This window comes from Apium graveolens, chromosome 7 (genome assembly GCF_009905375.1).
Source record: "Apium graveolens cultivar Ventura chromosome 7, ASM990537v1, whole genome shotgun sequence".
In the NCBI taxonomy this organism is placed as follows: domain Eukaryota; kingdom Viridiplantae; phylum Streptophyta; class Magnoliopsida; order Apiales; family Apiaceae; genus Apium; species Apium graveolens.
Window position 1 is genome coordinate 98,998,111 of NC_133653.1, and position 16,997 is coordinate 99,015,107.

Sequence of the window (16,997 nt, forward strand, 5' to 3'; positions counted from 1 at the left end):
GACTAATGAAGATGAATCTGAATTCTACAGGCAACTTCAGCACCAGATTGAAGAGAACAATGAGAAACTGGGAAAGTAGACTAGACATTCAAGGAAATTAGATAAATTGCTCAGTCTAAAGAAGCACATTGAAAATGGCTTGTGAGATTTTCTATGAACCTTCCTCTGTATAATTTTCAATAAATTGCAACACTTATCAATTTTATCTACTATTAATCATTCAGTATTTATAATGTATTTTATTATCATCAAGTTTCTCTTAATATATGTCTACAATTCCAGTAGACATAAATTGGGGAAGATTGTTAGGAATATGCCTTAGGCTTGATGATAAGTTCACCAAAATACCTTAGTAGATTTAATTTAGTATTTTTGTAGCACTCAACGAATGATCAATTTAACATCCGTTGAGAGAGTAGCTTATGTTTTAATATGTTTGTAACACATTCCTGCATACTACAATACCTTAGAGATCTAGAAGTTGTAAGATATTCAAAGTCATGTTGAATACTAGTTTGATATGCAAAATAGGTTGGCTAATTGTACATATTAGATGCCTTGTAATTTTGCATAAGTGAAATGGAGTTAACTACTATGGAAGACTTTCAACGGATGATTCTACAAGGTTTCAACGGATGATCCAAGTCATATTCAATGGATGATCTAATGAAGTTTCAACGAATGATTCAACACAGTTTCAACGGATGATCCAATGAAGTTTCAACGGATGTTCAAATTCAAATTACAGTTGATAGTGACTTGACAGTCATATGGGTTGATTAGATGCAAATGGAATGTGGCAGCCTATATATAGGTTTTAGAGAACAAAGAAGCATTTTCATTTCCATGCTTACTTGAAGAAAATCAATGATACTGGATGAAGAAATGAAGAAGCATGTGAATAGACACAGACACATTTTGTTTTATTAGTTTGTCTTATTCACTTGTAACTTGGTAATATATAAACCAAGAGTAGCTAGTAGAAAGGTAAGTACTTGAATTAGAGAAATAGAAAAGGCTGTACTTGTGAAGAATTTCTCTGTTCTTGTAATTCTACTTGTAAGCAGCTGTGTGTAAACCTTGCATCAAAGAGTTCTCGATCTTATATATATCTATGGTGAAAAAGTTCAATCCACCGGAAAGTTTTTAAATACTTGTGTTTAATTACTTTGTGTTTGATTACCTCAATATTTTTATTCCGCACTTTTGCTTAATCAAACATTTTTATATATTGAGTTAGATTTTTTCTTGAAATTGAAAAAGAAACCAGAATTACATTCAACCCCCCTTATGTAATTCTTTGTTAGATTGTTTGGGAATAACAGATTAGTATTCTTTAATTGTATCTTAGGATAATTGATTTGCATGGCTTATATGTGAAGTTGCATGGATTTGACACATTTATTTATTCGCTTACGTATTCACTTAGTTGCTTGTTTGTTATTGTGATAAATCTTTGTAAGCGATTCGCGGAGTAATCCTTTTCTTATAAGTCCTTTATACTTATTCTTAGGATTCTAAATTATTGATCGTAACGTGATTCTCGTATCCCTTCATAGTTCGTAAGATAAGGCCATTTTACAAAATAGGTTTTCTTCGAAAACTAACGACTTTTACATACACTTATTTGGTACGTATAATCACAATATCGACTCGGAAACTTAATTTACCATTCATAATATAGTGTGGGCTAAAAAGTCTTTCCCCAATCGTTAGAGTTACAATTCATCGATTGTTTTGTAAAGTCCCAAAAAATTGGGTTATTACACATTCCCTGAAACTAATATATAGAGTTATGGTTAAGAGAACTACTATGACACATGCATAAGATATATATCATATTTTATTTGACAAAGAGTAAGAAAAAATAATAATCAATAAGAAAGGAAAAACATTGAAAGTTAAAAATTGAAAGATTTTATTTATAGTAAGTTGTCTTGTGATAATTGTTTTAAATTAATGGATGTTTGTTTTAGTATATATTAGTCTACATAGTGATAAGATGTGTTATTTTTGTAAGATTTGATTAATTTTATGTTAGTAAGTCTTTATTTTATGCTTGAAATTTAATAAATGTAATTATTAATTTTATTTCTAAAGTGATATTTAAAAAGCATATAAAATAGTAATCAGTAAATAATAATATAAATATAGAATACGTAAATGTAAATTATGAGTAAAAATTAAAATTAAATGATAAAATAAGGAAGATAGATAATTAGTAAAAATGTATAATACATTTATTAAGAAAATATTATTATGATAATCTGATACGTGTCAATTGCTGGTGTCAAGGTTATTCTTCTAGTTTTAGTAAAGATTTGAAAAATCTCGATCATACCAAGAAAATAAAAAATCATTCGATAAATATTGATAAAATTTATATTAAATCAAAAATAATTGATGATATAAAATTAAATGGGAAATGAGAATGATTGAGAATTAGATGATTAATGAGTATGGTATAGAATTAGTGGGGTAACTAAGAGAGAAAAAGAAAATAAATGAATTAATAAAAAAGGCAGCAAAAGATAAAGTAAATAATATAAGCATAGCATAACATATCAATTTTGATGATGGAATGGTATGTCTGTTAGTATTTGTGCAGATTAATTAATGATATTAAATTATATATATATATATATATATATATGAAAATAAAAAAATTGAAATTAAGAGTAAAAAAAGTTGATGAGAAATTAGGAGAAGAGATAATTGGTGGATAGTGTAGAAAAAGAAAAAGTGAAAGAAAGAATTATAAGAGGAAGTCCAAGAGTCTCGTAACAGATGTCCTATAAATTATAAATTATAATGTTCTAATAATTTAAGACAAGGTTTTTGCACATCAAATCCAACAACATGCCTTATTTTTGTGTTTTATTATTAAAATAACAATACATTTAAATAATAATTGGAGGGAAATAAAAAAAGGTGAGAAGGAAGTGATGTTCAATAAAAGAGTAAAAAAAATATTTTGTTAATAGAAATTGTACTGGGCATGCAAAGTGGTGCACTATATCCCACTATTTTAATACACCATTAGGATATAATTGGAACACTTAAATATTCAAAATGTCTCAAAATTTAATTTAAGACAAAAATTTAGGATATTCTTAGACTTGTTCTAAGTGAAATGAGAATGAGAGAGAATTATGTGATATTAATTAATGACAGAGATAAGTAAGTTAAATTATATATAAAAAAAGTTAGTGGAAGTTGATGTCAGCAACCGAAGGAGAAGCTAACACGTGTCAGTTACGGATGCGCATTAACTTCTATTATATTTTGATTTTGATTATTTATGGTTGGTATAAGTTTGGCAAGAAACTAAATTAGGAAGTATGTTTTATTTGATATAATTAGTTTAAATTTAGAGATGGTAATATTTCGTAATTTTTAGAATTTGATTGATAATAGAATAATAGAGTAAAAAGTATTGAAATTGGATAAGAACTAGGATTTAAAAATTGAATTAGAGTAATGGGCCTAAAATTTGGATCAAATTCTAATATGGATAACTTGTACGTTAATATATAGGGTTTTGTATTGTTATAAATACATCATATTCGTTTTCCTCGTTTTAATTATTAAAATTCGTAGGGCTCTAATCAGCATAAATCAGCAGTCTTGTAAAATTCGTAGAAAATTCATCGTAAGTTAGAATTCAGTGATCCTAGACCTTTCGGAAGGTCTTTTCGTTCTCTATAACTTTTGTGTTTTTAGTGTTTTTCTTGATAACGTCGTTTAGAGGGTCAAAAAGGGTAAATTCATATCTTATCAGTTTTTGAGATAAGATTTCGATCGATCGTACTAGTGTTTTAAAAATTATGTATTATATGTGTATATTTGATTATCAAAATATGGGCTAAGTGATGATATATTTGAAATTATTATGTGTTATAAGTATATATATATTGTTGTGTATGCGTAGTGTGTCTCGCCGATAATTTTGAATCTTTGATTTATGCCATGGTTTGTGAAAATATCGAATAAAAACTTAGGACCGCAGTCACCGGATTGTAGTGACAGTTTTCAGAAAATTTAGGACCGTTATCACTGGGTTGTAGTGGTCGTGGCATAGATTATGGGTTTTGAATTATTGTCTTTAATGTGGTATGTGTACTGTGTGTCGAATAAGAATAAGAATTTGTATCGAAAGTGTGTGTTTCGTATATTGTATAGCTTATCGTATTTTGTTATATGTGTATATGTTACTTGCCCTACAAGTTGGATCGATGGGTTTCTTGCTGAGCTTTTTAATCACCCCTTTCGATTTCGGGTTTCGTGTAAGAGTTGAACTTGGATAGCATTGGAGTTCGAGGACTTAGATTTGGAATAGATTGACTGTTGTACTTCCGTTAGCTGCGCTTTTGTAATAATAATCTTTGTAATAGAATTTTGGATTAGTAAATTATATTTTCTATTAGTTTTCGATTTAGAATTAATATTTCGGAAGTGCGTGCTGTTATAGAGATGAACTTTTATTGGTCCTAAAATAATACATAATTTCCTGATTAATTAATTGATATGTGGTAAAATCAGAAATTATAATATAGGATATGATTCTCAAATATGAGGAACAAAAATTAATCAGCTCATTATATATTAGTTTTAAAATTTTAATTGAAGTAATAATTGAGTTTTTTAATATTAAAAATTGATAAAATCTATACTATTATATTAAAGATAAAATATTGAAAGTTTGTTTGTCGTTCCTCTGGTCAGTCAATCCAGAGTCGTTAGATATTTCAGATCAAATAATGAAAATTGTTGGATTTAATACAAAAATTTATTATATACGAGCAAATCCAATGCAATTTTATAAGTGATGTCATTTTAATAATTTAAAACTAAATGCTAAAAACTTCAATTCCAAAGGGGTTCCATCCATGCAAAAATGTATAAATGCATACTTGATTCTAAGTAGGCTGTTCACGAACCGAATCGAGCCGAGCCGAGTTTTGACCAAATCGAGCCGAGCTTTATTTTTTATCTAGACGAATCGAGCCGATCCGAGCCGAGCTTTTTTATCGAACATAAAATCATGTTCGAGCTCGAATTCGTTAACTAACTAGGTCTGAGCAAAATACTAGGTATGAGCCCAAACTCTCATATCCAATTCAATAATCCCGATTAGCCGATTAGGTCACATTCTAACAGACACGACTCATAAATTATATTTTCACAACTAACTAAACGAGTTATAGAGTGAGAGACAGAGTATTACAAATTTAGATATAGTTTCTTTTGAAAGTTATGGTTTCCTTTGAATAATTTGCAAGTTCAAATTAGAGTGTCCACTGATTTTGATATTTTCTTTGCTAAACAGGCTGGTGTAAAATTTGATGATTTTGGGCAAAGGACCAGTTGGACTATTGCTTCCTGATCCGGCTGCCAATTTATCATTATGTAGTGAATTTGCACAACTAGTTTTTTTGTAGAATATTTTTATTATGTCCGGAAAGATAAACTTTGATCCCTCTGTTAGAAGTTGAAATAAAAAATGTACTTCTGTTATTTGTATTTAACTCCACTGTTGTATTAAAATTTTAATTGTTATCTAAGAATTGCGCGCATCAATTTTTCCCGTTTTTATATTGTTTTTTATTTTTTATTTGTCAGTTATATAATTGAAACCGAACCAATTATAACCGAATCCATTATAACCGAATCAGAACTTTTTAAACCTAAACAGAATCTGAACACTGGCGGTTGCGATTTTCGATTTTAGAAACCGGTGATATATGATTGCGGCTCCGATTTTATAAAAAACTGAGCCGAACCGGCCCTCTCTCCCCTAGCAGTAGTTATTATTTTATTATTATTATTTATGGAGCGCACATCAATTTATTTGTTTATAGATTGATTTTTATTTTTTTATTTAATCGATTTTGTAACCGAAATTGAATCGATTATAATTAAATCGAGATTTTTTTTTAATCAAAACCGAATTCGAATCAATAATTGCTTTTTTTGAGTTTAGAAATCGAAAATATATAATTATGATTTCAATTTTATCCGGAAACCGAACCGAATTAAAAATAGATCCTTACAAAAAGTGTGAGAATTTTGGTTTTAAACGGGGTTGTGCAATTACATGTCACTTGCTTAGTTTATGTTTTCGAACAGGAAAAAAAGAGGCAAGTGCGATAGAATAAAGGATGAGTGGAAGAGGAAAGGTAGTATGCGTAACAGGAGCATCTGGATACATAGCTTCATGGCTCGTCAAGATGTTACTTGAACGTGATTACACTGTCAACGCCACTGTTCGATCTCTCAGTTTGTATTCTTGCTCCCTTTTTCTTTATATATTTCTATTTCTTGTGTTTCTTGATATGTTGACTTACACACAATGGGTGTTTTATTTTACTTAATTTACCGTGTTTTCTTAAGTTCAAGTTCGAATTTAGATACCCAGTTACTGATATGTGTAGGCATTTAAAGTAAAAAAACTTGTTGTAAATTGTTCAACGATTTGTGATGATAGTTAGTGATTTCCCATGTTGTGCAACTTTGTGTGATCATTGTTTAACTGGGATTTATAATAAGTAGAAACTCGATAAATGAATATTCAATAAACGAATAATCTTGTCAAATCAATTTTTTTTTCTGATCCCAACCTAACAGACACAATATATTTTTAACCTCAATAAATGAATAATGTCTGTTAAATGAATAAAATTTTCCGGTTCTGAGCATATTAATTATCGAGGTTTAACTGTAGTTTGTGTTTGCTCGTGGGCTCTTATTTAGAAATTGTTCTTGTTTGGTGTCTAGCACGGTTTTGTCAAGTACATCGGCTAGTTGTGAATGTGATTGCTAGTATGAGGAAAACATGTTCTGCTTTAATTAACCAAGCTTTCTGAAATCAGATCCGAAATTACTGACTGTTATTCTATTAGAGATAAAGTCTTTAGAGATAAAGTCTTCTATTGTGTTGTGTTTCTACCTATCTAAATTTTCAATTTCCACCAGTTTTTTGCCCCTTTTTTCCCTTTTTTGCTAAGCAGGTTTTGGCCTTTTTTTCTCTAGTCAGGTTTTGGCCTTTTGATTTACTTAAGCCATTTACTATAGAGAATTCACTTTTTTTTTCATCCATTTGTGATCCTTTCCTATCTTATGTTATATTGGGATTGTTTAAGCAACAGCAAGAGTAATAAGTAGTAAAGGATATAAAGATTTGACTTTCAGCAGAAGATTTGTATTAAAAATCCCTTCCGACCAATATTAAAATTTAATAACCCCTCAATCAATCGTGATAATTTTTTTTTTTTAAAGATATATGTACTGTTAAAATCCTGGTCCCAACTTTGGCATAAAGGTGATATTTTCGGATAAACACACATTTTTATAAATATTATGTTACCTATATATGCTGGATATTCATGTCTAACAATTTGTGTTGCATTGTTCTTCATGTTCTAATATGGTCGTTGGCTACTCTAATATGTTGTAATTGTAAAAATGGTCGTAAAATATATAAAGTTATCAAATGTATTATTTTTTAACATATGTAAATGCTAGTAATAGAAATTCATGCAAACTATGATATGGTTTATTTGATTGGTTACAATTTAATTTTAAATTATATTCAATCGAAAAAATCTAAAATTCTCTTGTGTAATAACCTCTTAATTTTTTCATGTCCGGGAGAAATCCAATACTATTAGTATCACAGTAGTATTACTAGTAGCAAGTAGTTTTACCAAGTAGTATGGCAGGGTATAATAGTCTTTTTGACTAAGTCTTAGTAGTTTTTAGTATAAATAGACCAGCAGCTGTGTAATTTGGGCATGAATGATCAAATATTCAAAAAATGGAATTTCTTTTCCATCAAATTTCTTACTCTGTCTAGAATTCTGTTATTCTTTCTCTTTCCATAACTAATTCTCTCTCTAAAAATCTATCATTCTCTGCTTTTTTCTGTGCTAATATATGCTATTCTAGCCTCTATTTCTTTGTATTCTTACTTGTTCACTGTTATCTACCCTACAAACCCTAGAAAATCACCAACATATTCAAAAACTAGAAACGTACATTGTCAAGGCATGACCAATTCATGGAACCAAGAGAAAATGACGAGTTTAGAGAGGATATCAAGGTTTATTACTTCTTTACTTCAAATATTTAAAAAGGTCTTTATTATTTTTAATAACTTCAAATTTTTAATAAGGATTTCTAGCCGGTAATGTACACAATATACATAGTTTTTTGGAATTTTATATAATCTATTTACATTTATGTACATAAACACTTTCACGCCAAGAAATTACCTTTTAAAATCAATCAAGAAATTTAATTTTATGAGCACTTTGCATTAAATACAAATAACAGATCATACTGACCAATTAAGAACATGATATATATTCGTAATATATATTAAAAAATGTACATTTAATTAAAACAAATATCACTTTATTGAATTTTAATGTCTGTCCAGATTTGGACAAGACTTTTTATCAATTTGGGGAGTATCAATTAAAGAGGTTCTACTTTTGGCATTGTTTACCTGAGCAATAAAATCTCCTTGCCCAGGAAAGCTGCCTTTTTCATAAGCCAGAAAAGATGCTTTAAGGAAACAGTAAAATCTGTAGTTATTGCCGAAATCAGCTTCACACCTTGTGAGAAATGCTAAAAGTAACTTTAACCTTAAACTTTAACCTTAAAGTTTTACTTGTTCAGGATGCACTATGCACTTACCAACTAGTAATCATTTCCGCGCAGCAAATTCTCCGGCAAGAGGTTGCCGAAGAAATGCTAAAGTGTCCCTTAGAAATGGCTATAGAAACGTATTGTAAAGAAAAGTAATTATTGTACAATTTTAAGAAGGTAATCATCAATATGATCATCTTTCTAAGAAGGTGATCATCCTTCTTTGGTTAACCTGTCGCAAAAGGATGATCACCTTCTTAGAATTGGACAATAAGTTACTTTTCCGGGTTATCTTAAAATCTTGTTGTCCAAGTCAGCTTATGCTCATTTCAATTCTTTGTATAGAGTCAGCATTCTTTCCGGTCTTTCTCACATTTCTAAAGCTTCTGACACCACCGACTTGCTGATTTTGTCACAAATTTTCAAATAATTACAAATTGAAGTTCTGTTGAACAGTTTGACAGTTAGCTTGTGTAGACTTCAAAGTCAAAGACATCATATAGATATTAGTTTTAAGACTTCAAGAATTTTTACTCATACGTTTATATGCCCGAATGAAAAGAATAAAGTGATATAGAACGCCATGTATCACACTCATGAATTGTAAGTTGCAAGTAGCATTTGCAGCTCATTTTTGCATTACAGACTAAATTTTGCACCTGACTTTGTGAGGAAAGGGGCTTTGCAGCCTTTTCATGGCAAAGTAAACTATATATATACACTGAATTGATGAATTTTTATTTCAGATGATCCACAGAAGACAGAACACCTACTTGCACTTGATGGAGCAAAGGAAAGACTTCACTTGTTTGAAGCAAATTTACTCGAAGAGAGATCTTTTAATCCTGCGGTAAACGGATGTTGTTGTGTCTTTCATACAGCATCACCTGTTACCCTTTCATCCTCGAATCCACAGGTTCTGCTTCTATCCTTTGCGTTTCCTCGTACTTGTAAGAACAACTGGTCTGGACAGATTACCCACATAGTCACATTGAAGATGATGGCAGTAAGACTAGAATAGTATATATTGCAGTACAGCATAGCTTCAAAAATTAATACCAAATTCTTGGACCAAAATAGATCTGTTGGTGTTTCTAACAGAAAGAGTGAATTTTCACGGTCATAAGAAGTTGTGGTCCTATTTTCCTCCATCATTCTCATTTACATGTTCAATAGATCTATTGCAGTGTAATTTTCTTGTTCTTTGTCAATGTGAATGATTACTACCAACTTGTGAGCATCACCTACAGTTATGATTCTTTTTTTTCTAATAGATGTTCTGAAATGGAATGTGTTAGCTCATAAATGTACCAATGTGAAGTAATTACAAATGTACATTTGGCCTCCATATTTTCTCTGTAAAATAAATATTCTTATTCCTTTTACTTATATTCAGGCAGACCTGATCGAGCCTGCTGTGAAGGGAACACTTAATGTTCTTCAGTCATGCACAAAAATTCCATCTATTAAAAGGGTGGTAATAACATCTTCCATGGCTTCAGTTATGGTCACTGGAAAGCCTTTAAAACCTGATGTTGTAATGGATGAAACATGGTTTTCTTCTCCTGCACTTTGTGAGGAACAAAAGGCAAGTGTATATTATTTAATGAAATTTTTTACTGTTAAATATGTTTCATTTCCTTGGTCTTTACATTGACTATAGCTTATATTGAACTCTGTTATGCATAATTTTTTTTCTTAGTCTGTAACCAATAGGCTCGGATCCATGGTTAACCTTGTTATCCTCCAGTTGAAGTCATGACTATTAGATATGGAGGAGTCAGTATAAAAATATCGTACTTGAAAAGATATCTAAACCTGTACAGTTGTACTAGCTTGTTATGCCTACTCTTTTTTTATAGTGAGGATTTAGGATTAAGGTTATGTTACCGCATAATTGAATTATGTAAGGAACAATATATTAGCATGCACTGCGCTTGTGAAATCATAAACTTAACTATTAGTACTGTAAAAAGTTGATAATGGCAATTATTATTAAAATGCAAATTACATGTCACAAGGGAAGACGTACATATATTTACAATAAAAGGTTCCAGTATTTTGAAGCAAAGGTAACATGATTTTGGATGTACTATGTTACCCTGAATCTATAATTAGACTAATAATTGTCAATCTTATGCATTTTTACGAGTATTATATAACAGACCAAAACTATTTGTGTTCCAGATAGCATTTATTTAATAATTTTGTTTATTGTATTTGCATTTAAGCATTCATCAACCACTTTTCGTTCAAAAGCAGTTTTGCCTGTCTTCGAAAATTGATTATACTTGGTTCCTTTTAAAAAAAAGAAAAGAGAGTTGGCTGCACTAATGCTTCTATGATTGTATCTTCCTTTGCAATCCCAGTGGTGTGTCTACTCTACTTTCTCGGTCCATTACAGTACAACCTTACATGGTACATCTATAATTTTCTCAATATAGGATTGCGCTTGGTGATATTTCATTTTATACAAGATTAGCGTTGAGCATGAACCATTTGAATTCTTCTTTCTGGTCTGAATTGTGTTTTTCTAGTCACATAATGAAGCTCCTGTTTAACTGGAAGCGAGTTTATTCTAATTTTTACATTTCTTTTCATCTTAAGCATTGTTTCCTATAATCCTAGGAACTGAATTAAGACCATAGACTTGGTATGAATCATTTGAAACATTATTTTGTCATTAATGAGACCTGGAGTTTAATTATTCAAAAATGAGAATGTCTGCACCTTGAGGTTCTCTCTCAAGATCATGTTTGGAGTAGTTTCATTTCATTTTCTTAGAATATATAATGTGGAAAGAGTAGCTTTAAGCTTCTAAACAGTAAGATATTGATGGAAGTTTTGTTCTTTCTCAGCTTTATTATCACCTTTCGAAAACATTGGCTGAGGAAGCAGCTTTGAAGTTTGCAGAAGAGCATGAAATTGAGTTGGTGACGCTGCATCCAGGGTTCGTCTTAGGTCCTCTCTTACAGCCAGTTTTAAATATTACCTCAGCAGGGATGCTAAACTTCATTAAAAAAGGTAAGATAAACCTTCTGCAATATTACTAAAGCTCTAATTAACTTTTAACTGTTCGACCTAGACTTGTCTAGAAACTAGGTATGTAAGGAAGCGCATTTACTGACAATATAGGTCCAAGTGTCTGCTATTTATTGATTCATGCGTGCTACATACGACTGAGAAGAGAAAATCAGGGTCAAATTAGTGTCATAATATACATGTATCCGAGGTGAAAATTTGTATAAAAGTTTCCTTGATGCCGAACTATTGTAATCTTCTCATATACTCCCCTGCAAGTCAGTTCTCAACCCCCCCCCCCCTAACAGACACACAGAGCAAATAGAAATTCTACCTTTTTGAGTTCTAAAAAAACCACTGTGTTGTTAATAGTATGCACTTTGTTGCAAAGTTATTCAACTTCTATTGTCAAGTTCCGACCGTAAGGCTCTGGTACATGAAATTTTCACTTCGTACCAAACTGCTTGAGTCTGACGTTTAGTCACTTTGACAAAGGAAAAGGATTTATGTATAAAGTTATGCATTGTGGATATTGTGAAAACATTGCAAAGCAGACTTGTCAAAGTACATGTGTCCAACTCGTCAGTCCCTGTCAATTTTCAGCGAAGTATTTCAAATGTTTAAGAGTCATGTGTGAAATTTAGTCAATTTAGGTTATCATAAACCTTATCAATTGCTTTATTTTTAACATGGTTAGATGGATATGTGGCATAAGAAAATGAAGTGTTAAGCACTAGTTTTAAGACTTAAAATCCTGCAGTAAGGCTAGAACTAAATAGAGGAGAAAGCACCTAGAAACCTTAAAAGCTCGGCCTCTTGCTATTTCAGCCAATTTAAAGTATTTTTATTGTTTCTGGTCACTCTGTTGGCTTCAAGTAATACATGCATATGCTATATATGTATATATGTTATGTTTGCTTTTGTCAGTTCATCCATCTAGATGAGAGATGTATAATTTACAATGTATGCATCACAAACAAAATGACTTTCATCTTATTTGCAGCATTAAGTTATAAGAAGTATGGAAGTTTTAATTAATTTTCCCATATTTACAAATCATGCTGATGGTTGAAATGTTTTGTATGTCACAGGACGAGAAATGTTCCCTGACGGAATTTATAGATTTGTTGATGTCAGAGATGTTGCCTTTGGTCATATACAAGCATTTGAGAATCCTTCCGCTTGTGGAAGATATTGCTTGGTTGGGAAGGTGACATACTCTTCAGAGGCTTTTGAGATATTACACAAGCTTTATCCCGCTATAAGTATTCCTGAAACGTAAGTTTAGTAGTTTACTTTTCATTGCACTTACATATTAGAATGACCATCCCCTTTCTAGACATAATTCTGGTGCGTACTGACATTAATAAAAGCCAATAGGTTGCACATTTTATATCATTCAAATTTTTTTCTCTTCATTGTAGCTCAGATTTTTATCCTTTTTCTGTTTATAATCTGAGTGATTAATCATCGAAAGTTAGTCACTATTACTGTTAGATGATGAATAAATTATTTTAAGCAAAAGAAGGGTTGGTGCATCTTTGACAAAAGTGTTCAGAATATTAGTCTTAATATGCAAATCACAAAAATATAACAAAGCTGCTTGAAACTTGGTATTTAGTTTACAAATTACAGATAGCATTCAGATAAGTATAACTTTCAATTTTTCAGATGGAGTTATATGTGGTCAACAAGATACCTACTCTTTGCTAAATGCATATGATACTTGCTGTAACTGATCGGATAATTCAGTGGAGTATCTCATTTATTCTATAATATTGCTTCCGAGTTTTAGGTGCAAAAAAGAAAAGCCTGTTGAGCCACCCTACCATGTCTCCAAGGAAAGAGCTAAAAGTTTAGGCATTGATTTTCTACCTCTTGAAGTGAGTCTCAAGGATATGGTGGAAAGCTTGAAGGAAAAGAACTTTCTTATCTTTTAAACTTAAAATGTTACAAACTAGTAGAAAAATAAATGATCTTTATGCTGTAAACATAATTAGGTCGCACAAATTAGCAAATTTGAACCGTCCTGGAGGATTACTGTGACATTAGATTGTGTTGTTTTATAAAGATTTGTAGCACATTATCTAATTTTGTTTACTCTTTCTAAGACACGGAAAGAGCAGAGGTGGCAATATTGTTGACTGAATTCTATGGTGGTAATAGTATGTGTTATTATTATTTTTTTTCTGGGTAGAGAACACTGACCGTCAAAACTTGTAGATCGTTACTTAGTAGCAGACAGGATTCAGAAAGAAGCAAGTCCCATCTCAGAAGCATGGTTTATTGAATCAGGCAATGGTTATGGCTACCTCACTGCTGAGAAATGTTAAGCCCTGATCCACTAGAAACACCACTTAAAGCAACATATATTCCACAAAATCGAATCACGAAGAACTAAACTCTAGAATGCAGAGATAAAAGAACCCCGCAAGATTGTATTCATTCCGTGGGAGGGCTACCAGCTCCAGCATCACTGTTTTAAATGCTTCTGCATCACACAGATTTCTTCTTAAGAACAGTAGCCACTGCATGCTCTGTGTTTGGTTTCACTCCCGACCATGAGCAAATAATATGAGTGTTAAGAGTATGTGCATGTTTGGTTTGTTTTCATGTCTACATTTGGTTTAAAAGAGAATCGGGAATTAGTCGACCCGTTTGGCAATAATTTAAACTGGTCTATATTCCACTTAAAAGAGAATCCAGAGTTAGTCGATCTGTTTGGCAATAGTTATGGAACGGCCATATCTATTACTTATAGTTATATGACATAAATTGAATGTTAGTGAGGAGGTATTTTCTACTTTCTCATTTCATTTTTTGTCTCCCTGCCTTCCATTCTAAAATTTTTAATATTATATAATTTTCTCAATTAAATTTGATGAAGTTCTTAACATATGAAATTAGTTTATTTAAATTTTTAACTTTGTTATTATTTTTTTATTTTATTTTTTTTAACTCGTTCCGATCGTATAATTTTTTTGGTTGTTCAACCCGAGACCATTATACCGACGAAATTAAACTCAATTAATTATACGTAGTTTTGTCTTTTTAGACGAATTAATAGTATAATTTTATTTTAGCCGGGATATATAGTATATTATGTAGTTATATCCCGAGTTAATTATTCTTGTTTTTAATTTTCTTTTTCTAATTTTATATTCATGTATCAAAATTATTTTTTTTTGAAAAACAAGAGATGATATTATTAAATTAAATAGTCAGAGTACAACGTCTCTAACAAAATACTCGGAGGAGACTCAAAAATATTATAGCAATCAACCACACATGTGTTAGGTAATGAATTACACACATAGGGGTGAATGTGTTTTTGTGTTTTTATGTTTTTCTTGAAGTATTTATGATTTTGAACAAAGTAATTAAATCTTGCATGAAATGTGTTAGTACTAAAATTAAACAAGCAATAAAAGTGAACACAGATCTTTCAAAACTAACTTAATTTTATATAAAAATTAAGAATGTTTTGCTATAAAATTTTCAGGCTAAAGAGCTTAGCTGCTTTCTTGAAAGAATACAAGATTTTCTTATCTAAATTGTTACAACTAACAAAGGACCAGTGTTAACTTTATATCATAGTTAACTACTCGTTACACAGTATATAATAAGAGATGCTATTCACTTTAGTAAACTCTCACTTATCATTTCCATTTTAGGAAAAGTATATCTTCCATTTCTGGCTTAACATATCTTTGCATACTGTGTTAACTTTGATATTCCTTTGTCAGTTAAATATTACCCTTGATCTTGCGCATTCTTCAAACTTCTTTTTGTAGACTTGTCAATCCAACTGGTTGGATTGTTTCTTGATTGTTAATCTCTGATATTGAACTAGTCTGCAATTTGTACTTTGAGATTTTACCTCGAGATCTCCAGCTAATCATATAGAGAACTTGACATCTCGATAAGTATATTGGCTTATTGAGATCTCTAATCACTCTATTGTTGATTTGACTTGTAGAGGTCTCTGAGTTCTCTATAAGAGAATTTGGCTTGTCGAGATCTCTCCACTTCATGTCTTCACTTTGGCTAATCGATATCTCTGAGTTCTCTAGTGACTTATTGACTTGTCGATAACTCAGAGTTCTCTAGTCAAATTTGACTTGTTGATAACTCATAGTTCTCTAGTGAATTTTGGCTTGTCGATATCTCTGAGTTCTCTATTGAAATTTGACTTATCGATAACTCAGAGTTCTCTTAATGAATTTTGACTTATCGATAACTCTGAGTTATCTAGTGAAGAAATGACTTGTCGATATCTCCAATCTTCATGTCTTCAATTTAGCTTGTCGATATCTCTGAGTTCTCTAGTAGCTTTCTTGAGTTCTCTATAAGTCATTCTGGAGTTCTCAAATGACTTCTCTATAACACTAAATCTGTGAATTGTAGAGATCTTGACTTAGAACATTTTTCTCAAAACAGATTTATTCAACCAATCTTCTTCATAATTCTTCCGAGGCATGATCTTCTTGATCTTCTTCCAGATAGAATTCGTGGGCTTGATACTGTTTACAGAAAAAGACTCCAGTCTGCTCTTGATCATTTTTATAGATTTTAAATGTTACAATACAAAATGCAAACTAAGATTACAATACAACTTACTTAGGTTTGTCAATTTGACTTAGTCTAGTTAAACTACATGCATGTCTTGCACAACAATCTCCCCCAATTTGTGAGAAGATTGCTTAACACAAATTCATGCCAGTTAACAAGACTAACCCCAAGTTATAATGGAAAATAAGACTAATATAAAAATGACACAATTACAACAATTGTATATTAGATGATTATGAGTTTGAATATTTACAAGCATCAGACAAAGATTGGAACTTCTGATTCTTTTCTCATGAGGTTTTTTAAATATACAAGAATTTTAAGTTCCTCTATGATTGGAGTCCCTGTTAGAGCTTCGATCAAATTGAGTCTGTCTTGCTTTGGATAACCATCTAACATTTCAATTCTGAATCTTGAAAATGAGCCAGCTTTTACATTTAGAAATCTTCCATCTTTGGAGATTATGCTCATCCCTCTTGCTTTGAGTTCTTCTGATCTTTTGATATACATGTCAATCTCCTCATCATATCTCCTCTTTTTCTCCTCATATTCTGCTTTACTCCTTGCTCTTCTTTCCTCCCTTGCAATCAATCATTCAGCTAGAACAGATCTCCATGCTCTTGTTGCAATATCCTTGTCCTTCAATTAACTTATCACTCTTTTGATTTCTGTTGGAGAGAGAGTGTCCATCAAATTACTGCCAAGAAAAGTGAATGTCCCATCTTGAAAGTAGATTCTCACTTCCTTTAGAG

The 16,997-nt window shown here is 31.1% G+C and overlaps 1 protein-coding gene across 2 annotated transcripts; it reads left to right on the top strand.

Moving 5' to 3' along the window:
• Positions 1–6,086: 6,086 nt before the first annotated feature.
• On the top strand, positions 6,087–13,857 carry LOC141672623 (phenylacetaldehyde reductase-like). 2 transcript variants are annotated; one of them, XM_074479275.1, is made up of 6 exons: positions 6,087–6,279; positions 9,399–9,568; positions 10,049–10,240; positions 11,511–11,676; positions 12,765–12,951; positions 13,345–13,482. In XM_074479275.1, the coding sequence occupies exons 1-6, from the start codon at positions 6,162–6,164 to the stop codon at positions 13,394–13,396; spliced, it is 885 nt and encodes a 294-aa protein (XP_074335376.1). In that variant the 5' UTR covers positions 6,087–6,161; the 3' UTR covers positions 13,397–13,482. The 2 variants fall into 2 exon arrangements, with proteins under 2 accessions (XP_074335376.1, XP_074335374.1); XM_074479273.1 differs by having other exon boundaries at positions 6,089–6,279; positions 13,469–13,857.
• The last annotated feature ends 3,140 nt before the right edge of the window (positions 13,858–16,997 follow it).

Bases quoted from the DNA above. Each gene is read 5' to 3' on its own strand.
- LOC141672623 (XM_074479273.1), top strand. From the start codon at position 6,162: ATGAGTGGAAGAGGAAAGGTAGTATGCGTAACAGGAGCATCTGGATAC. The intron at 10,241-11,510 runs GCAAGTGTATAT...GTTCTTTCTCAG, and splicing joins CACTTTGTGAGGAACAAAAG to CTTTATTATCACCTTTCGAA. The intron at 11,677-12,764 runs GTAAGATAAACC...TGTATGTCACAG, and splicing joins GCTAAACTTCATTAAAAAAG to GACGAGAAATGTTCCCTGAC.